General features: G+C 40.5%; 1 protein-coding gene across 1 annotated transcript in view; it reads right to left on the bottom strand.

The window, feature by feature from the left end:
• NUP107 (nucleoporin 107) overlaps nucleotides 1-19,410 on the bottom strand; it is a 55,555-nt gene extending 36,145 nt beyond the window's left edge. The window contains exons 1-6 of the mRNA XM_043967870.1: nucleotides 19,308-19,410; nucleotides 16,410-16,501; nucleotides 12,644-12,730; nucleotides 11,433-11,548; nucleotides 8,586-8,730; nucleotides 5,036-5,139 (exon numbers count right to left, since the gene is read on the bottom strand). Coding sequence (XP_043823805.1) covers nucleotides 5,036-5,139; nucleotides 8,586-8,730; nucleotides 11,433-11,548; nucleotides 12,644-12,730; nucleotides 16,410-16,501; nucleotides 19,308-19,318 — 555 coding nt within the window. The 5' untranslated portion in view covers nucleotides 19,319-19,410. The remainder of the gene's footprint in view (nucleotides 1-5,035; nucleotides 5,140-8,585; nucleotides 8,731-11,432; nucleotides 11,549-12,643; nucleotides 12,731-16,409; nucleotides 16,502-19,307) is intronic.
• Nucleotides 19,411-22,803: the final 3,393 nt, after the last annotated feature.

Below are 22,803 nucleotides of genomic sequence, written 5' to 3'. Positions count from 1 at the left end.
CTAATTACACAAAGTGTATGTTTCACAAACACTTACCTCAAGATTGTTTTGTGTTGCACTTTAAATGCACTGTATAAATTAGAACTGGGCTGACACTTAAGTACTAGTCTGGGATATATACTTTCTTTTTCTGAGAAATATAAGAATATATGTTCAATATGCTTAAAGTTCCCATTTTTCCATTTTTGAAAACTGTACTTTGTTTTTAACGAGTAAAAACGTGCCTTCTCGGGGGGCAGCTAGGTGGCACAGTGGATAAAGCACTGGCCCTGGATTTAGGAGGACCTGAGTTAAAATCTGACCTCAGACACTTGACACTAGCTGTGTGACCTTGGGCAAGTCACTTAACCCTCATTGTCCACCCCACCCCAGTACCTTCTCTCCCTTCTATTCTTTTTTGATGCTTGCATTATTTTTTCTCTGACTATAAAACTCTACACTTTGGCTTTAGTATTCCTTAGAGTTTTCACTTGGGGGTTTCTTTCAGGAGTTAAATGTGTACTCTTTCTATTTCCACTGCTCTCTGGTCTTAAGAGATCTGGGCAGTTTTATTTTAAGATAATTTCTGAAATATGATGTGCATGCTTTTTTGATTGTGGATTTAGGTAGTCCTCCTTAAAATTTTCTTCTTGCAATACTATTGTGCTATAAGAAATGAGCAGACAGGTTTCAGAAAAACCTGGAAAGACTTACATGAACTATTGCTTAGTGAAGTGAGCAGAACCAGGAGAACAGTGTATACAATAACAGCACCATCATACAGTGATCAACTATGATAGATTTAGCTCTTCTCATTAATACAATGATGCAAGACAATTCCAAAAGACTCATGATGGAAAATGCTCTCCACATGCAGAGAAAGAACTATGGAGTCTAAATGTAGACCAAAGCATTACTATTTTCACGTTTTTTCCCCTTTCGTTCCGATTCTTCTTTCACAACATGACTAATGTGGAAATAATTTTAACATGATTGTACAGGTATAACCTATATCAGATTGCTTGCTGTCTTTGGGGTAGGGGGAAGGAGAAAAATTTGAAACTATTTGGAAAAATTGTTTTTCCTCCTTGTTATGTTTTCCAGGTAAGTTGTTTTTGCTATGAGATACTTTATATTTACTTCAATTATTTCAGTCTTTCGACTTTGTTTTATATTTCTTTTTGTTGTGCGAAGTCCTCTATGTGGTCCATTATAATTATTAGGGAGTTTATTGCTTGGGCCAAGCTACTAATTACATTTCCAATTCTTTTTTTCATAGGTCTCATTTCTTTTTCCTGAAGTGCCCTCATTTCATTGATTAAAATATTTTTAAAGAACTGATAAAAACAAAACACCCCCCCACCCCCACCCCCCAAAAGCCTCTTGCTTCATCTGCAGCTAGGAATTCTAGTTGAGTTTATACCCAAGGTGTTTTTCTTTGGGGTTCTGCCTGTAACTATTTTGGAGTCACTCTTCTGTGTTTGGGTCTTGAGTGCCCCTGACATCACAGCAGTAGGATTCTTTTTCTGTTTGTTCATTCTCCCAACCAACTTCCTGACTTTAAACTTGATGTCAGGGTCAGGCTCTGCACAGGTCTGAAGATAAGGTCTGAGCTGGTTTTGCTACTGGTTTTTAGGGGTATTGAGTATTGTGTTATTCCAGCATCTCAGGGAAGGCTTAGACAGGGATCTGCAAGCTTTCAATGTTCCCAAAGTGGTCTGAACTAGGGCAAATTCTGATCGATGGCCCTTCCTGGTTTGGTTCGCTAAGTTCCTGACATAGGTTTGGATGTGAGCAGCAGCAGGACTCATCTACTACGAACTACCCAGAAAGCTCTACAGATTCAGAGTGAAAACTGCAGGACCCCCGTGGGTCTGGCCTTCCCACCACGGTCATTTTCCTGAGGGCTTCAGGCTGAGCTAAAAGTGGACTAAATTCCTCCTCTGTCCCTGGGCTCTGAGTTACATTATGGCTGCCTGCTTCTAGATGTGCTCCTCTCTTAGTACACAGTCAGGGCTTGTAACCCCTCCTTATAACCGAATACAGGTCTCAGTCACACTGGATTTGTGACCTGCAACTAGGTAATAAGCAATGAAACTTGCATGTGGCACAATTTCATTACAACCTTGAAGTTTCTTCTTCTTTTTGTTTGCAGGGCAAATGAGGGTTAAGTGACTTGCCTAGGGTTACACAGCTAGTAAGTATCAATTGTCTGAAGCTGGATTTGAACTCAGGTCCTCCTGAATCCAGGGCCAGTGCTCTATCCACTACACCACCTAGCTGCCCCCTTCAACCTTGAACTTTCAATGATCTGATATGGGTCTGGAACCTTCTCCAGTATTGGTGCATAGCCTCTTCCTGAGCAGTGGAGTACTGCACATGGTATACTCCTGGCCAGACCCTGCCTCCAGTTTCTGTAGATCTGCCAGTCTTCCTGTGCCAACCTGAGCTCACCAAATAACCCACTTAGACTTTTTCTTGGATTTCTCTATCAGGATTTGGCATGGTGTTTTCTAGATCTGTTGGGAGGAGGGTTTTTTGGGGGGCAGCTGGGTGGGGGAAGGTAGAGTTTCTTCTTGCTTCTTGGGCATCTTGCCTTTGCCTCAATAAAGATCCTATCTGGGGCAGCTAGATGGCGCAGTGGATAAGCACCGGCCCTGGATTCGGGAGTACCTGAGTTCAAATCCGGCCTCAGACACTTACTAGCTGTGTGACCCTGGGCAAGTCACTTAACCTCAATTGCCTCACCAAAAAAAAAAAAAAAAAACAACAAAAAAACCTAAAGATCCTATCTAAATATACTGATAAACCTAATATCTTAGCATGGTACCTGGCATGTACTAAATGTTGTATCTTATCTAATATCAACAGATAGCCATAAGATTTTTTTAAGGCTCTCTCAGGATAGGAAACTATCACTGTAAGAACAAATTATTGAGTAACTGAGAGGAAATGGAAAATTTAGATCATTTAAAAACATCTTTTAAAAAGCAAAAATATGACTTTAGTTACTTAAACAAAAATCAAGAGAAGTGGGAGAGAATCAATACATTTCAAAAAATGGCAGGGGAAGATATGGCGACAGTGGCTTTTTCTAGAAAGGGTGTAGACTGGATTTATAAAGAATATTTAAGAATACAAACCAAGTTCAATAAGTGGTGGGAGGTTTTATGATTAATTTAAAGAAAGCTTTAATGCTTCCCCTTCCTTCCCATCCCATTTTTTGGGGGGAGTGGAACAGGGGAGAAGGGAAATAGGTTTCTAGATGTATGACTTCATCAGTTGAGCGAATTCCCTTCAACCAATTACAGACAGAAATTGTTCTATAACCGAGGCACTGGGAGGTTCCAATGATCAAAAACCTAGAGCTGGGAGCGACCTCAGAAGTCATATAGTTTAGTCTCTTAGTTTAAAGATTAGGAAACTGAGGCCCAATGAGATTAAGTGACCAGCCTAACATTGCACAAGTAGAAAGCATAAGAAGCAGGATTTCGGTTAAATGAATCGCTCCTGGTCACATAGCTAGTGTGTATGTTGGCAGCAGGTTTTCCTGATTCTTAAGGCTGACCCTCTATCCACCCTAGTATATTGCCCATCTCTATACATTCTCAAAAGTTATTTCTGAAAAACTCTCTTATGTAAAATGACCAATTTCACCAGCCAAAACTCCTTTTAATATATTATAAAGATTAGTGTCATCCTACCTAGTCAATTATGAGGTATTTTTTTCTAACTCAGAAGTATTCATGTCATTATAGAGTATAAAGTCCTTAAGGACAAAAACTATGTTTTATTAATTTTTTAAGCTTTTTTTTTTTTGGCAGGGCAATGAGGGTTAAGTGATTTACCCAGGGTCACACAGCTAGTAAGTGTCAAGTGTCTGAGGCTGGATTTGAATTCAGGTCCTCCTGAATACAGGGCCAGTGCTTTATCCACTGCGCCACCTAGCTGCCCCATTTTATTAATTTTTGTAACTCCTACAGGGGAAACAATGCCTCTCACCCAGAGAAGCTTTACAAATGTGTTCAACTGAATTGGTGAAATTTTCCTTCTGCAAGTCTTCCTTTGATAACATTCTTAATCTTTTAAATTAATTGATAAAAATTTTATCTGTTCCATTCATATTTATCCACAAAAAAGATTGTGAGGGCAAAGTGTTACATGTTTCAGATATGATGTAAGTGACTCCTCAAAGTACTTTGTAAATGTGCTTTCAAAAAAAACCCAACCCAACCCAACTAACAGGCAATCTTATAAGTCATAAATTAATCTCTATTTGGAAGTCAACATCTGTGGTATATAAATATAATGGAATACCATTGTGCTGTAAGAAATGAGGAGCAGGCAGATTTCAGAGAAACCTGGAAAGACTTAGATGAACTGATGCTGAGTGAAGTGAGCAGAATGAGGAGACTGTACATAGTATCAACAACATTGTGTGATGATCAACGGCAACAGACTTAGCTCTTCTCAGCAATACAATGATCCAAGACAATGCCAAAAGACTCACGATGGAAAATGCTCTCCACATCCAGAAAAAGAATTATGGAATCTGAATGCAGAATGCACATATGTTGTTCTTCTTTCTTGTATTTTATTCCTTTTGTTCTGCCTCTTCTCTCACAACATGGCTAATGTGGAAATAAGTTTAACATGACTGTAATGTGTAACCTATATCAGATTGCTTTCTGGCTTCGGGAGAGGAGATGGAAGGGAGGAAGAAAAATTTGGAACTCGAATTCGAAAATCTTTTACATGTAATTAGGAAAATTTTATATATATATATATATATATATATAAATAAAGCCCACATCCACCTTACACCGATTTTTAAGACTCTCCTAAGTTTCATGTTTAACTCTTTCAACGACTTATCCAGATGACTGGGGGGGGGGGGGGGTGCGAGCACACGCAGAATTCCCTTCCTTAACCAATGAAAAGGTAATTGCACGATTACTTTCTTCATAAGGTACTTGCAGAATTAACTCAAATATTACCCTAACGTTTTAATAATAAAAGTACTGGGCTTAGGGAACAGAAGGGTAAAACAGCTTACCTGGCTATCACAAATATTCTCATATTCTTCTACAAGCTCAAAAACTGTAGTTGAAGCATGCTTCAGAAAAGTGTGCAGGAAGTCAGAATACATACTCATTGTTGCTAAAAAAGAAAAGGAAGAAAATAGCGTTGAGTATCGTGTCCAGGGCTGGCCAAGAAAGCCACTTACTAGTAGAACCTCTTATGTAAAGATGATATTCATAAACACTACGCTAGAGAACAAAAACTGGAAAATTATTTCAAAATTGAGTTACTTTCAAAATTGATAGAAATTAGTTTCTAAGACAGACTAGCTAGGTGGCACCGTGGATAGGGTGCCAGGCCTAGAGTCGGAAAGACTCATTTTCCTGGATTTAAACCTGGCCTCAGATACTTACTAGCTATGTAAGTCATTTTACCCTTATGTCTCAGTTTCCTTATCTGTAATACAAACTGGAGAAGGAGATGGCAAAAATAGTCTGGTATCTTTCCCAAGAAAACCTCAAATGGGGTCATAAAGAGTTAACAAATGAATGACTGAACAAAAGTTTCTAAGATGCTTCATTATTAAAAAAAAAAATTGACATCAGCTATATTTTCCATTGTATTCCTTCTCTACTCCTCTCCCCAAAAGCCCTCTTTTATAATAAAAAATGAAAAAGGGAAAGGATAAAAAGTATAGCAAAATTAACCAAAGTATAGGAAAAAAAATTACATTACATGAAATGTTCCACATCTCTCACCCCCCCCCAAAAAATATATGTGGAAAAAAGATATGTATATATCTTTTCATGTCTTCTTTGAGGCTAAGCAGGCACATTATAATTTTGAAGTATTCATTTTTTATTGTTCTCTTGCTGCTGTTCTTTTCATTCACATTGTGGTAGTCATTGTGAATGCTATTTCCCTGTTCGTATAGAAGTATTTCCATGCTTCTCTATATTCATTTCTTACCGCACACTATATTACATTTATTACCACAATTGGTTGAAGTATTCCCTAATCAATGGGCATCTACTTCATTTCCAGTTCTTTGCTAACACAAAATATTTTCTGACCATCTTGGCGTATATGGGGCCTTTCCTTCTGTCACTGTCCCTTGGGACATATATGCAGCAATGAACCTCAAGGTCAGAGGCTATGGATGTCTAAATCAATTTCCACATCGTTCCAAATTGCCTTCCTAAGCTTGGCTGGAGCAATCATGGCTCTATCAATAAATGCATTCATCTGCTGGTCTTTCTCCAACACTTCCTGCATTCTTGTCTTTGAAATTTGCTAGTTGTAAGTAAACCTCAGGGTCGTTTTGATTTGCATTTTTCTTAGTAGGAACTGGATTATGATTGGAATAATGATTTCATACAGTTGTTAGTATTTTACAATTCCCTTGAAAACGGTTTGCTCTTCTCTTCTATTATTCTACTGGGGACACCAATTTTCTAAAAACCGAATACAAAGGATTTCTTCTAGTTACATCAAAGGACAAATCAACTAAAAAATTACTTATGTGAAGGACAGATATTCCAAAGAAACAGAAAGGAGTTGCCTCAATTAAGACCGTATAAAGCAAGATTCTTGGCCTTTCTCATTTCAGCTTTCTTTAGTACTCTTCCACTTCTTCATAAAGTATACTGGGGCTATGACAGTAGCCGTCCAAAAGCGGTGACCCCAATGACACCGACATCAAACAGAATCTGTCACAAAACTCTCTGCAGACACACCTCCATGCTCCTTCTGTGTCCTGTGCTCCCATCTTCTTCATTCAATGTCCCTAGGCTTGAGTGGGTCTTTTGATTTCTATTAGCTTGTTTTTTCTCTCTACTGTTGCTTGACGTTTTAGGAAGACATGTAACTCAGAGTATTTCATCATCCTCCTCCTTAACAAGAAGAGAACACCCTGGGCAGAGGTCCAACATTAGACAGATTTGCTGTAAATGGTGAGGCTTTCTAGGTGGTCCTGTCTGTAGATGACACTGTACTAATCGCGCCAAGCTCTTGAAACATTGAGAATCTCCTAAATGGGAGCTGTACCACTCACGGATACGTGGCCTGGGTAGTCACAGAAGGAAAACAAAATGGATGCAGACGACCTGATACAGACCTGGATATAAACAATGAGATGGAGCCAGTCCACGAGTATACACACCTCAGACATATGGTGCATGGACAGTGAGAGGGGGCCTAACTGGAATTGGAGCACAGACGAGATCACCTTTAGGGACCTCAAGCTGGCATGAAGACTCCTCCAATGCTACTGTACCTGAATAGCGCGGTCTCCAAAGAAAGGCAATCAAGAGGAATACGCTGCATATGAGCAGGTAGAAAATATTACAAGTAACTGTTCAGGATGTGTTGGACATGTAGCAAGGAGAGATAACTGACAGATTATGCTCCATGCACGTCCAAAAATGTTAAAAGATCTGCAGCAAACTTCCAGCATGCTGAGTGTGCTTCCTGCCGAGAATCTAAGGGAATGCAAGGCTAACATGTAGACACAAAGGGCGGGCGCGGATGGCTTACAATCTGCATTTTGGGAGGGAATGGCCACATGGATGGGATCACAGACTTCTCAAAGTACAAAGCTTGTACGACCATCTTCCATCAAGGCAGAAAGCAGGAATGAGATCCATGACCAAGACCCTCACTGGCTTAATCCATGAAACATGACCTTGAAGTTTTGCTTCTCTCTTCTCATACCCACTTTTGCCTCAAGCTCCAGGACAGCACAGGGACTGTTTTACCTAAACTCAGTATTTTCTTCAATACTCAGCATACTGTGTAAGAAATGATAAGCAGATGGATTTCAGAAAAACCTGGAAAGACTTATATGAATTGATGCCAAGTGAGATGAGTAGAACCAAGAGAACACTGTACACAGTATCAACAACATTGTGTGATGATCGACTGTGATAGACTTGACTCTTCTCAGCAATACAACTTTCCAAGACACTGTCAAAAGACTCATGGTGGAAAGTACTCTCTACATTCAGAAAAAGAACCATGGAGTCTGAATGTGGATTGAAGCATACTATTTTCACTTTTATTGGTGTTTATTCTTTCTTCTGTCTTCCCCCTCCACCATTGTTCTGATTCTTCTCTTACAACATGACTAATGTGGAAATATGATTGTACGGTATAACCTATATCAGACTGCTTGCTGGCTTCGGGAGGGGGGAGGGAAGGGAGGGTGAGAGAAAAATTTAGAACTCAAAAAAATATCTTTACATGTAATTGGAAAAAATTAAAATAAAATTTAAAAATACTTTGCATACTGCTCTGCACAAAGGAGGTACTTAAACTTTTGGGTTTTTTTGTTTTTCCGGTAAGGCAATTGGGGTTAAGTGACTTGCCCAGGGTCACACAGCTAGTAAGTGTTAAGTGTCTGAGGCGGATTTGAACTCAAGTACTCCTGAATCCAGGGCTGGTGCTTTATCCACTGCGCTACCTAGCTGCCCCAAACATTTATTGAAACATTAAAGTTTGGGGACTGTGAAACAAGTGCTTCACTATTAATTACTCCCAAGAAAACCAAATCAACACCATACAAATAAAAGTCAAGGCCATTTTACCAGCTTCTCCCGGATCATCTTCACGTAACATAACAGCACTAAAAGTGACATCTTCTGCCATATTAGGGGGATCAACATTTGGGTAGAGTCCTGAGCGCTGTGGAGAGAATGCTGCTGTCCAGTTACTCTCATCTAGATTAGTTATCTTTAAAAAAAAAGAGAGAGAAAACAATTTAAGATAATATAGGTGAGTGAATAGAGAATTATACACCGAGACCTACAAATTACTTAAAATGAGCTTTGGGCTTTTATTTCCCACTTTCAAAAATTTGATTTGATTTGGTATTGAAAACACAAATTGGAAATGCAAAGACAGGGAAAAGAAGGATTAACACTGGAAATGAAGAGTTAAAATATCTGCTGATGACACAAGTGTCTCTTTGTCAACCAAAAAAATTCATGACTGGAGATTAATTCACAAAAATCTTATTTACCAACCAAAAAAAACCAATTTTTATTAAAAAATCCTAACAAAAACATCAAATATTTTATGATCAATCTAGTCAAGAAATTCACAGTTCATTGTGCATGTACAGCAAGAAAATTACAATGACTGAAATAAAGGAAGACTCCAAGAAGTGGAAGAACATTCAATGTGGAAAGAACTTTTTTTTGATGAGACAATCAGGGTTAAGTGACTTGCCATGGGTTACACAGCTAGTAAGTGTTAAGTCTCTGAGGCTGGATTTGAACTCAGGTCCAAATGAATACACAGCTGGTACTTTATTCACTGTGCCACCTTGCTGCCCCCCTTTACATTTCTTATAGAATTTGACAGATCTTACCGAAACAGAACAATTTTACAAATACTGTAAGATTATTCAGAAGACAGAAAATGACAATAGTGACTGATATTATATAGTACTTAAGGTTTGCAAATCATGTCACACACATTATTTCCTTTTGTCTACTCCATAAGTAAGTTCCTCCAAGTATTATTATCTCCACTTTACTGACTGGAAAGTTGGGGCTCAGAGGGAATCAGTGGCTTGCTGAGGCCACACAGTGAGTCTGTATCAGAGGAAGGATCTATCTGCACCTCGGTCTTTCCTGACCCCAAAGAAAGGACTCTTGCCACTGAGCTGCTTCTAGAACATGTTCAGATATTAGGTTTAAAAACAACAACAACAACAACAACAAACCGTAAAACTTGTTCTGAAGTTTTACAGTCAACATTATTTTTCATAAGCTTAAAAATCATAAAAACCATCCTTTAGGAAATATAAAAGACACTGCCAATTCCATTTGTTCAAAAAAGCCTTTGTCTGTTCCACATATAATGAATGAGCCAGAAATAGAGGCATCCTTTGATCTTTTCTTTGAGAACCATCTGTGTACAGCAGAATCTAGGTCCCCTAATTCATCCATGGACAGGGGATAAAGGTGTTCAATAATTGTACTGGTCTCAGAACTATAAAAAAATCTCAGCAACTGTCCTTTTCTGGTTGAGATGTAACATGATATCAAATGATACTGTCAAAACTTTCTTGTCACGTTTCTCTCTGAAGTAAAATTTTATTGATATCTTTTGTTCTTTTCATGCCTTAATTTCTCCCAGTATTCCCCTCCCCCACCAAAAGCAATCTCATAACTTTTTTTTTAAGAGGTAAGAGGAAAAAAAAAAATCAGCAAAACCAATCGATATATCCAAAAAAATCTGACAACATACGTAGTGTTTCACACCAGCTGACCATGACCCCTCCTCTAGGCCCTAGTTTCTTAAACTCTGGGTCATGACCCCATATGGGGGTCACATAACTGAATGTGGGGAGTCACAAAAAATTTGGCAAAAGGAAAGGTTTATATATCTATGTACCTGGGGTCACATAAAAATTTCTCAGGCAAAAGGGGTTGCGGATGGAAAAAGTTTAAGAAGCCTTGCTCTTGAGTAAGAGAAAGTATCTTCCTATATCTCTTAATTGGGGCTACACCTTGTGTTTTTGTAATTTTGCAATACCCGTTTCCAATTTTTTTGTGGCTGATGATATTTCCATTTCCACTGCTGTAGTCACTGTGTGTGCTGTTTTTCTGGCTCTGCTTACCTCACTTCGTATCAGTTCAAGTAAGTCTTTCCATGCTTCTTTGTATTCATTTTATTTGACAACACAGTAATATTATATTACATTAATATGCCATAATTAATTTAGTTGCTTCCCAAAAGACAGGTATTTACTTTGTTTCTAGTTCTTTGCTGCCACAAAAAGTGCTCCTTTAAAAATGTTTGTGTCTATGAAGACTTTTTTGGTTACATATTCTCTCACCTTTTTCAAAGCACTAAAAAAGGTAGCAAAAATGCCTCAAAGTTTTCTCTTTTGTCTTCAATTATGTCAAATTTAGAAGTTTAAGAGATGTAGTGTAGGCTTGTTCCATTTTGTATGAAGGTGAGTGTACAAAGCACCTTGCTTTCTCAAGTCTACCTCCTTCCCAAACTAAGGTTCTCTCTCTGCTGCACCATTTTCTCTTCTCATTCCTTTTCAAGAATACTCTTGTTCTATTCTCAGCTTCCAAGTTCTAAAGCTGAGAGGCCAGAATTTCATGCCACCATCCATTTATTTTCTTCTGGTCAACAAAATAATGTATCACGGCGATTCTTTTACTTGGTGTGTCTGGCTATGAATGGCTCTCCCCAACTCTCTACCTGTGATTTCTGAGTTCTGCAAAGTATTCAATGCCTGATTCTGGACAAATGAGGTGTTCTAATGTACCTACCCACAGAGTTACCCAGAAATCACATTTCCTTTAGAATGAATTTTATGCTACTTCTTACTTATAAAGGATTCTTCATAATCTGAATTCAAACTCATAGATGAAGATGTAAATATTAAACAACCCTAGCCTCGCACATACCGTGGATAGATTTCCCAAGAAGGCTGACGAATGAGCAATCCGAGGAGACTTTCCTCCTGTTCCAAAAATGGCAGAAACATCTGGCTGCCTTAATAAATTTCGATGCAGTGAAGGAACTGAAAAGAAACGGAGTTTGGGAAGAAAATGTCAGGTTTCTGTTCATTTAAGTTTTTTGTGGTTAGAATACAAAGTTTGATTATTCCCCCCCAACTATCTGAGGACTGAGAAAACTAAGATCAATCTTGTATGATTTTCTTACTGATCCTATCTACAATTAATTGATTTTGTCCTGTAACTGCTTAAGTCGTGGTTCTTTGTCTATGAATTTAGTTCAGAATTCGGCAGGCCTAGAATGGCTTAATTTTAGATATCCAACTCTCTGGCTAACTACTAATCTGTTCTTGCCTCAAGGATCTATAGAAATGGAGTGTGATCGGGCCTGATATCTTTGCGCCACCAAGCTATCCTTTAAGGACGTCTGGTTTACCGTTCCAAAGTCTGGGCCACTAGCCTGCCCCTGCACTCAGACAATGAGCACTTCTTAGTCTCATGAGAGAAGAAGGGTGTGTGTTTGAGATGGATAGCCTCCATTACCAAACTTCCAATCAATCCCATTCCCTGCACTTCAACTTTGTAAACAATCATGTTGCCCTCAATCCCATGTCATCTACCCTGTTCTATTCTTTGTTCTGTACTCTCCAAAACCTACAAAAGGAGAACTATCCTTTTGTGCAGGGTCTTTGGCATAAATAGAGGCAAGCCATCAACCTATTTATTTACAGGTAGCATATCCCCCCAGTTATCTTGCTCGGATATCTGCCTTGGTTTACCCTTCTGATAATTCTCAGTCATGACAGGAACAAGAAGATTTATTTGGTTAAGGGCTAAAGGGTTTCCTATGTTAATTAATCCACCAGGAAGAAGCTTACTAAAAATAGAGAAATTTGCTTGTAGAATAAAAAAAGTAAAAATGAGGCAAGAGAACTAACATGTTCTTTTTTGTTTTTTTGCAGGTCAGTGGGGGTTAAGTGACTTGCCCAGGGTCACCCAGCTAGTAAGTATCAAGTGTCTGAGGCCGGATTTGAACTCAGGTCCTCCTGAATCCAGGACCAGTGCTTTATCCACTGCGCCACCTAGCTGCCCCCAAACTAACATGTTCTTACTTAGCACCTAATACGATTAGAAAATTATTTTTAAAACAAAAATCTTACAAGTTTGGCGAAATGAGGTAGGAGTTCGAGGAATTATTTGGCTTCTTGGTGTGGTATTAGTCAAAGTATCTTCTTGGGGAGTCAAGACTGGTAAGTTAGTCAAGAAAAGCCATTCATGTGGACAGAAGAAGCCATTTAAGGTACAGTTAAACATGTTTATACTATATAAATTGGGGGGGGGGGCAATAGGATTAAGTGACTTGCCCAGGGTCACACAGCTAGTAAGTATCAAGTGTCTGAGGCCCGATTTGAACTCAGGTCCTCCTGAATCCAGGGCTGGTGCTTTATCCACTGAGCCACCTAGCAGTCCTATACTATATAAATTCTTTTAAAAGGACAAGTGATTCTTCTATGTCAAGAAATAAACAGGAAAAAAATTTATAACACCTACCATGCACAGAGCATGAGTCCTAGGCCTTGAGTGAGCCAAAGTAAAATAGGAGTTAGTCCGTGTATTTACTGAGCTGACAATCCAACAGGGGTATAAGACTCGAATGCAGATAACCCTAACATACAACAGAATGGAACAATGACATCCTATGTCACAGAAGGAAGGCTGTTATTGACAGTAAGCGATCAGGAAAGGCTTCATGAAGGAGATGACCTGTGGCTGACATTTGGGAAGATAGGCAATTCAACAGCTACAGTGGGAAAGAGAGGAGACATTTCAGGCAGGCACACAGGTAGGGAGGCCCAGAAGTATAATTTGAGTTCAGGAGGCAGAGTATAGATCATAGATTTCAGGCTCAAAGGCACGTCAGAAGACATTTATTTAGTCCAATCTCCTCATTTTACAAATGTGGAAACTGAGGCCCAGAGTGCTTAAGTGACTAGAGAGTAGTAATAGACAAGACCAGGAAAGCGAGGTGGTTCAACATTGTAGGGAGCTTAGAAAGTCATGTAAGGGAATGCAGATTTTATTAAACAGGCAATAGATACCTACTGAAATGCTTTGAATAGTCAAGCAATATGACTGGCTCTAGATATGAAGACGATTCTGGACTTGGAGCAAAGGAAGGATTGGAAGGGGGAAGAGGGGCAGCAGGAGGAAGGCATGTAAGGTGCTACTGTCGCAGTCCAGGCAGGAGAAGGTCAGGGCCTGTACTAAGGTGGTAGCTGTGGGAAGAGTTGAGAAGAGATGCTGCAGATGGAGAACAGGCAGGAATTACATATGAGAAGTAAGGAAGAAGGAAGAGTCAAGGAAAACCTTAAGACTTCAGGCATGAGAAATTGAATGAATACAGCTCAGAAGGAAGAACAGGTCTGAGAATGTTTACTGGGTAAGATATTAAATTGGGGTGGTCTTAGAGCACAGGGAAGAAAAAGATCCTGAACAAGGCCCAACATAGGTTCACCCCAGAGGAGATAGGCCTAGAGCAACATCAGGAAACCCAGGCCTGCTCCAGCATCGAGGCAGCTGCAAACCAACACCGAGGAAGCCTAGGCCTGAACTAGAAGGAATCATGGACAGATATTTCCCACAAAAGTCTCTCAGACACCTGACTCAGGACCAAGCAGACCTGCTCACACCATCTAGATCTATAGAAGTGGAGTCTGACCCTACCCAAGTCCCCAGTTGACAAACTGATGATGGAGATGAGTAAACAGAAGAAAATGCTAAACACAATGAATACTCTGGAGCAAGAGAAACCAAAGGAGTTAACCTAGAAGAAGAGAATAATTTCACAAGTCCAAGTAAAATCTCAGAGAAAAAAATAATCAGGTCAGAAAAACTAAATGAGTGTCTGGAAGAAATAAAACAAGATAGATAAAATAGAAAAGCTACAGAGGAAAGAATGCCAAAGAAAGTTATACCTTAAACAAGAAGTGAATGCCTTAGAAAGGAGAATGGACCAAGCAGAAAGAAACTGCTCAATAAGACAAGGAACATTAAAATAAATCACAATATTGAAAAAAGCATACCTTTTGACCCAGCAATACCACTATTAGGTCTTTTCCCCAAAGAGATCATAAAAAATGGAAAAGGACCCAGATGTACAAAAATATTTATAGCTGCTCTTTTTGTGGTGGCAACGAATTGGAAATTGAGGGAATGCCCACCAATTGGGGAATGGTTGAACAAGTTGTGGTATATGAACGTAATGGAATACTGTTGTGCTGTATGAAACAATGAGCAGGCAGATTTCAGGGAAACCTGGAAGGACTTACATGAACTGATGCTGAGTGAGATTAGCAGAAACAGGAGAACATTGTACACAGTATCAACAACACTGTGCGTTGATCAACTGTGACAGACTTCTCTTCTCAGTAATACAATGGTCCAAGATAAGGACTCATGATAGAAAATGCTCTCCAAATCCAGAAAAAAACAAAAACAAAAAAAACCAAAACTGTGGCATCTAGATGCAGATTGAACCATACTATTTCTATTTTTTTTTTGGTTTTTCTTTTTTGAGGTTTTTCCCTTTCGCTCTAATTCTTTCACAGCATGACTAATGTAAAAATAAGTTTAATGGGATTGTACATATATAACTATATCAGATTGCTTGCTGTCTTGGAGAGAGAAGGAAGAAAAATTTGAAACTAGAAATCATATAATTAGAAAATAATAAAATACTTATGATTAAAAAAAATTGAAAAAACCCACAATAGAACTAAAATATTAGAAACAATTGACTGGAAAACAGGTCAAAGAGATAATATAAGAATCACTGGACAAGGGGGCAGCTAGGTGGCACAGTGGATAAAACACCGGACCTGGATTCAGGAGGACCTGAGTTCAAATCCAGCCTCAGACACTTGACAAGTACTAGCTGTGTGACCTTGGGCAAATCACTTAACCCTCATTGCCCACCCCCCCATAAAGAATCATTGGACTTCCTCAAAATCATAATCTACATCCTCCCATTCAAAAAAACAAAGAACCCAAACTTGGATATACTGTATTTCAAGAAACTGTAAATGAAAATGGGCCAGATCTCTTAGAACCAGAGAGCAAAGTGAAAATAAAAAGCATCCACTAGTCCCCTCCTGAAACTCAAAAGTGAAAACTCTCAGGAATGTCAGACCCCAATCCATAGCTTCCAGATCAAAGTCAAGTAATAAGCTGATTTTAGACATGTTGAGTTTGGGGTGTTGGTGGGACATCAGGCAGAGCTGCCCTGAAGGCCCCTGGAGATGTGAGTCTGCAGCAAAGGAGAAAGATCAAGGTTGGAGATGCAGATGTGAGAATCCCCTGCATCAGGGGTTCTTAAACTTTTGTGAGTCTTAGACCCCTTTGGTACTCCAGCAAAGCCTAGGGTCCCTTTCTCGGAATGTTTTTAAATGCATTATATAACGAACAATAAAAATACAGAGGATTACAAAGGAAACCAATTATAATTAAATAGTTTAGTTAAATGTTTAAAAAATTCAAGAATATTATTCTACATTATGGTTTTAGTCGAAGCCCTGAGATTGAAGACTGCCAAGAAAGAGGGTCTAGCAAAAGACAAAGGAGCCAATGGGAAAACTTTGGGAACTCACATTAAGGGACCAGGAAGAAGATGGGCCAAAAGGAGACAGAAGAGGGAGGAAAACCAGTCAAGTATGATGTCTCTAAAGATAAGGAAGGAGAGAATATAAAGAAGGGGATGGTCAACATATCAAGACCTTCAGAGCAAAGATGAGAACTGAGAGGGGAAAAAAAGGCCATTGGAATTAGTGATTAAGAAATCCATGGTGATCTCTGAGAAAAGTTAATTACAGTTTTGAGTACAAATACAAATTGTTATTTTTATAACAACATTTAAAGTTTAAAGGATACTAGACACTCTTCTGTGTGCACTTTGTCTTCGAGCTGTCCGGGTCACTTCCACGTCTCGGACAACAGGAGAGGGTATCTCCCCAAAGCCATTCCTGAAATAGCATAATTAAGAGAATGTGAATATTAAGACAAAAAAGAGCTCATCAAACTGTTTCAGGGGAGCACTCTTCTTTTTCAGCATCAAGGAACATGGATTCATTTCTCAATCTATAATTCAAGGGAACTCACCTTGGTCCCCTTGAATGCTTTCCACTCTTCAGAGTCTATTTATTTAGCCTTTAAAGCCCAACTCAAAACTCTTCCCTCCATGGAAGCTTCCTTGACAACTCCAATACTTACTTATCTCCCTCTCAAGTCATATGAACTCAACAAACATTTGTTGAGTGTCTCAGCTAATTTAGCACTTAGCACCTTGGCGTCTGTGGTACAGTCTGGCACTCTTGTACTGCTTTGGAATCCCAAATCGCCTTCAAGGTTCAGCTCTAGCACTAAGTCCTAGAAAAGGCCTTTCCTGATTGATCCATAAAGCACCAGGGATCTTCCCCTCTCCAAAATTACTTTACTATCTCCATCACACCTGCACAGGAAGCATGGACTCTGTTCCTAGGACCCAGGGCTCTAATAAGTCTTTCTTCTCTCCATCTTCCTTGGAACCAGGCCTCCATAACACCACCCAGATATTTCCATACCATGTCTTTTACCTCACAGAGCTTAGCAGATAGGAGGTGGGAGGTAAAGACAGGTGTAACAACTGGGAGATATAAGGAAAATCTCCAAAAGAAAGGAAGATTAAAGAAAAGGGGTGAAAAAAAAACCATTCAATTGTTTTGCTCCTTGAGTAAAGAGATGCTCTTGAGTAACTGCTTCTGCAGGTACAACTAGCCACAGCTACTGAAGACCCAGGAAGAAAAGTTCTTGCCCCCAAAGTCCTTGGCACTGTCAAATTATTTAACACCAGAAACGTATGTGATTTTAGCAGTAGAAATGACATTAAAAGCTGCACCTTGGGGGCAGCCAGGTGGCACAGTGGATAGAGCACCGGCCCTGGAATCAGGAGTACCTGAGTTCAAATCCCGCCTCAGACAGTTAACACTTACTAGCTGTGTGACCCTGGGCAAGTCACTTAACCCCAATTGCCTCACTTAAAAAAAAAAAAAAGCTGCACCTTAAAGAACATGGGATTTTTCCAATCAACTTGCAACTGAAACCTTCCATATGTGTCATGTAAGTGCTTAATAAGGTTTCATTTCATTCATTAACAGATGACAATTACAACTGTACTTTGGGAATAGCAGTTGAACTACTGAAATCCTACCCATTTCTACTGAAACTCCCATCAACTCTAGACCTTGTATATTGTATGATGACCAACTATGAATGCCTTAGCTTTTCTCAGCCATACAATGATCCAAGACGATTCCAAAGGACTCATGATGAAAAATGCTATCCACCGCCAGAGAAAGAACTGGAGTCTGAATGCAAATCAAAGCATACTATTTTTCACTTTCTTATTTTATTTGTGGGTGGTTTTTTTTGGAGGGGAGGGGGAATCTGTGTTTTCTTTCCCAATATGACTAATACGGAAATAGGTTTTACATGAGTGCACATGTATCAATAACCTACATCAAACTGCTTACTCTTTCAGAGATGAACTAGAGAAGGCTACCATTTAACACAGATATACAGATAGAGATGTAAAACCATATTCTGCATGATGAATACTTCTATTTATCAGTTCTTTCTCTTGAGGTGGATAGCATCTCCCTTCATAGGTCCTTTGTAATTGATCTGAACATTTATAATACTCAGAATAACTTAGTCGTTCAGTTATTCTTTGAACAATATTGCTATCACTATACCCAATATTCTCTTGGTTTTGCTCATTTCACTCTTAATTATTTCATAATTTCCATGTTTTTCTGAAATAACCCTGCTCATCATTTCGGGTTTTCTTTTTTTGGGGGGGGGTTTGAGGAAATGGGGGTTAAGTGACTTGCCCAAGGTCACACAACAAGTGTTAAGTACCTGAGGCCAAATTTGAATTCAGGTCCTCCTGACTCCAGGGCTGGTGCTTTATCCGATTCGCCCCCTAGCTGCCCCTTCATCATTTCTTAAAGCACAGTAGTACTCCATCACAATCACATCCCACACCTAGTTTCAGTCATTCCCCACTTGATGGACACCCCCTCAATTTCCACTTCTCTGCCAACCCCAGGAGAACTGCTATGTTTTTAGAACATATAGATTTCCCCCCCCTTTCCCCCTAATCACCTTGAAACACAGACTTAGCAGTTGTATTGCTGGGTCAAAGGGCACACACAATTTCATAACCCTTGGGGGTATAATGATCATAACAAATTGCCCTCCAGAATGGATCACAGTTGCACAATTTTTCCACACCCCCCACGCTACATTTGCCATTTTCCCTTTCTACCGTTTCAGCCCATCAGGTGTGAGACGTCTCAAAGCTGTTTGATTAGCATTTCTCTAACCCATGATTCATAACCTTTTTTCACATGCGGCTATAACGCGGCTTGGATCTCTTCATCCCCAAACTGCCGGTTCGTATCCTGACCGTTGATCAAATAGGGTATGACTCATATTCTTACAATGTTCCCTCTATATTTGGGATAAGACCTTTATCTGAGGAACTGTCTAGAATCCCCCCTCCCCGACCCCTCATCTTGTGCCCATCTTCTTGCCGCCTGAGTGGCCGCGGCTCAGAAACTCTCCGGGCCTCAGTTTCCCTCTCTGCAAAATGCGCGCGCGGGACTAGAACTTTAAATCTACGAGCCCTCGGCCCCGTGGGGCTCACACTCTACACGAGCCCTCCCCCCGATGTGTCGCCAAACCCGGCGGGGAAGACCCCGGTCCCCCTCCCCAAACACCCGCACTCACGTAGTATCCATGGTTCCCGTAGATCCGGGAGTTTCTGGAGCCGCGAACCGCGTTCCAAGCCTCCCGCGTCCCGGAAGTGTAACTCCGACCCGGAACCGCTTCTCCGCCAGCGCCGGAAGCGGGAGAAACAAGGAAGTTTAACGAGTGGAATGAGCGCGCACGCGCAAACGCACGGGCCTCCTTCCCCCCCCCCCCCAACCTCTCCAACTTTATGCGCGCAGCTATTAGGGGGATTACTGGAATTTTAGTTGTGCGTGCGCAAAGGGGCCGAGCGGCCGCCAGGAATGACGTGGAGGAATCGTGGATGAGCGTTGCGTTCGGTAGGGAGCGCTCGTCCCGGATTGGTCGGAGGAGGTAGTGTTGCATGGGGTGACCGGGCTTTTCCCTGGGAAAAAAAGAGTCCCGCTCGCCCAGCGGGGAGCCGAGCATTTGGGGGAAAAGCCCAGACGAGGATAGGTTCTCCCGTTCCGCTCGGGGTGGCAAAAAGCTCGGGAGGAGTGAATTTAATTTAGGATTTTTTTGGGGGGGGGGGGGAGGTTTCTTGGGGTCTCTTCTAGTCATTCGCACTAAGAAACCTAGTGTATGAAGGTCCAAGTGTTTTAAAAGTAGAAGAATTGGGGTGTTAATTACTATTCCCTACAAGGAGGCGGGGAGACCCTGGTGCGAATTCTGCCTCGGACCCTTCACCTGCCGCGTGGTCCTGGACAAGTCACTTAACTGAATCATTTTACTCATATGGGAAATAGGGACGTTAGCACCTACCTCACAGGGTTCTTAGGAGGATCAAATGAGATAATGCATGTACATATAAATAAATAAATAAATAGCTTCTGTACATATAATGTAGTATCGATTACTATTACATATATGTGCCATGTGTACTATAAATATGTGCATTGCATACATGTATGTAAGATATGTATAATACTAGGCCCACTGTAATCTATTATCCATTATTACATGTTATATATAGGCGCATGTGCATATATACATATATGTTTATGTCATAATATCCTATCATATGTTACATTGTAACAGGTTATATTGTAATAATAGAGTATGTATACAAAATCTATTTTTATAGATGTACATAGATTATCTCATTTGATCATAAGAACACTAACCCTATTTTCTATACTGGTTAAATGAGTCTGAGAGGAGTTAAGGGACTTGCCCAGGGCGGCATAGCAGGTGAAGTGACTGAGACAGAATTCAAACCTAGGTCTCCTTGGCTCCTTTCAAGGAATAAGAACACCCCAATTTTTCTTTTTAATAGACCATATATGTATGTTGCGGGGTATGTATCCCTCAGCAAACCTTAAAGTGCAATGCAAATGTCAGCTATTATTATGATGCTGCTGCTGAGCTCTCCAGATATTCCTTGGTGCATTGAAAACGACTGGCTTTATTAAAAATATAATTTGCACCTGATTTATTAGATGCGAAGCTAGCACATCTGTATAGCACTGCTGTGCTTATTGGTGGGAGTAAGAAGGGAAAGCCTGCATTAGAGTCACAGGAGGAAAATGAAGGCTATAGAGATGTTTTATCTTTATTCATAGGAATGAAATCAGTGGGAATCAAAGATCTTTTGAAGTGTCAAAGTGAAAAAGTGAGCGGGATTGTGATTGATGGTTTTCAGAATCTTTTGAAAGTATAAATGAACGAAGGTCTCAGTGAACAAAAAAACACTTATTAAGGGCTTGCTTACTATCAACCAACCACTTTCCTAAGTGCTGGAGATAGGAATCAAAGAGATGATGGTCTCTACCCTCAAAGAGCTTACATTCTAACACCAGAGAGGAATATTTTGGTTTGGAAAGTTACAGGTAAAATGAGTGGAGCCACAGGGGAGTAGATTAATACACTACTTCCAAGGATAACCCATTTGTTGTTCTGCTATGGCTATCATGTCTGACTTGGTGAGCCTATTTGGGGTTTTCTTGGCAAAGTTACTGGAGTAGTCTGCCATTTCCTTCTCCAGCTCATTTTATATTTACAGGCTTACGTCTGTTTTTGTTATTGTTTAGTCGTTTCAGTTGTATCTGACTCTTCATGACCCCATTTGGGATTTTGGCAAGGATACTGGAGTGGTTTGCCATTTCCTTCTCCAGCTCCTTTTACAGATGAAGAAATTGAGGCAAACAAGGTGAAGTGACTTTCTCAGGGTCACACAACTAGTAAGTGTTTGAGGCCAGATATGAACTAGGGAAGAGGAGTCTTCCTGACTCCAGGCCTGCTGTTCTGTGCATTATACACCCAATAACAATATAGTTAATCTGATTATAGTCACAGGTGTGGAAAGCTGGGATGGGGATAGTTGCTATTCTACTGAAGCAATATTAAGTCAGTTTAAGCACACACCCACCCTTAGCAGAGTGCTTCCATCGTATTACATTATTTTAGCAAACTATATCAGCATGGGGGCAGCTAGGTGGCGCAGTGGATAAAGCACCGGCCCTGGATTCAGGAGGACCTGAGTTCAAATTCGACCTCAGACACTTAACACTAGCTGTGTGACCCTGGGCAAGTCACTTAATCCTCACTACCCCCCCTCCCACCCCTCAAAACACATACACACACACACACACACACACACACACACACACACACACACACACCAGTGTAACTCAAAACAGCTGCAAATAGGGTCTTTGCCCTTTTCTTTCCCTCTCTCCTAGGTGAGAGGGCAGTAAAGGGTGACTCAGAAACCCCTGAAAGGTTCCCTTCCTTCATGCTGTAGATGTTGCTAAAAGGGCAATAAGCCCACACAGCTAACACAGAAGCAGGATTCAGGTCTCTCCAGTTAGCATCCAGCCGAGGCAGTTCCTCTCTGGCTTCAGTCGGCCCTCTCACCCTTTATCGGGCTCATCAGCTCTCAGGGAAGCAATGCCCCTCTTCCAATCAGCACAGTCTGTCTCGAGCCCAGTGTTTCAGTTTCCAGTGCCTGAAATCAGTGCTTCTTCATAAGTAGTTGCCTATCTCTCACCAGTGATGTAAATGTTTTTTTTTTTAAGTGAGGCAATTGGGGTTAAGTGACTTGCCCAGGGTCACATAGCTAGTGTGTATTAAGTGTCTGAGGCTGGATTTGAACTCAGGTCCTCCTGACTCCAGGGCCGGTACTCTATCCACTGTGCCACCTAGCTGCCCCCAGTGATGTAAAATTTTTAAAAAATGAACCTTTCCATCATGTTTGATCCAGATAGCCCTAGTATAATGTCCCCATAATCCCCAACCAGTTTATAGAATTTCTCAGCTATAGATAGCCTTTTACTTAGGTGAATGAGCTGATGGACCACACTGACCTTCCCCAGTCTTCAACTCTGCCTTCATACAGGACCTCTTGACGCTTTTATCTCGAGGTCACTTTTCTCTTAGGTCCTTGGAATAGTCTTGTCTATCTCCTCAATTTTTTTGGGGGGGGGGGGCGGGGCAATGGGGGTTAAGTGACTTGCCCAGGGTCACACAGCTAGTAAGTGTCAAGTGTCTGAGGCTG

Source organism: Dromiciops gliroides, chromosome 5 (genome assembly GCF_019393635.1).
Source record: "Dromiciops gliroides isolate mDroGli1 chromosome 5, mDroGli1.pri, whole genome shotgun sequence".
Taxonomy (NCBI): domain Eukaryota; kingdom Metazoa; phylum Chordata; class Mammalia; order Microbiotheria; family Microbiotheriidae; genus Dromiciops; species Dromiciops gliroides.
Note: the sequence above shows the minus strand (reverse complement) of the source record. Positions and strands in the feature narration are given on the sequence as shown.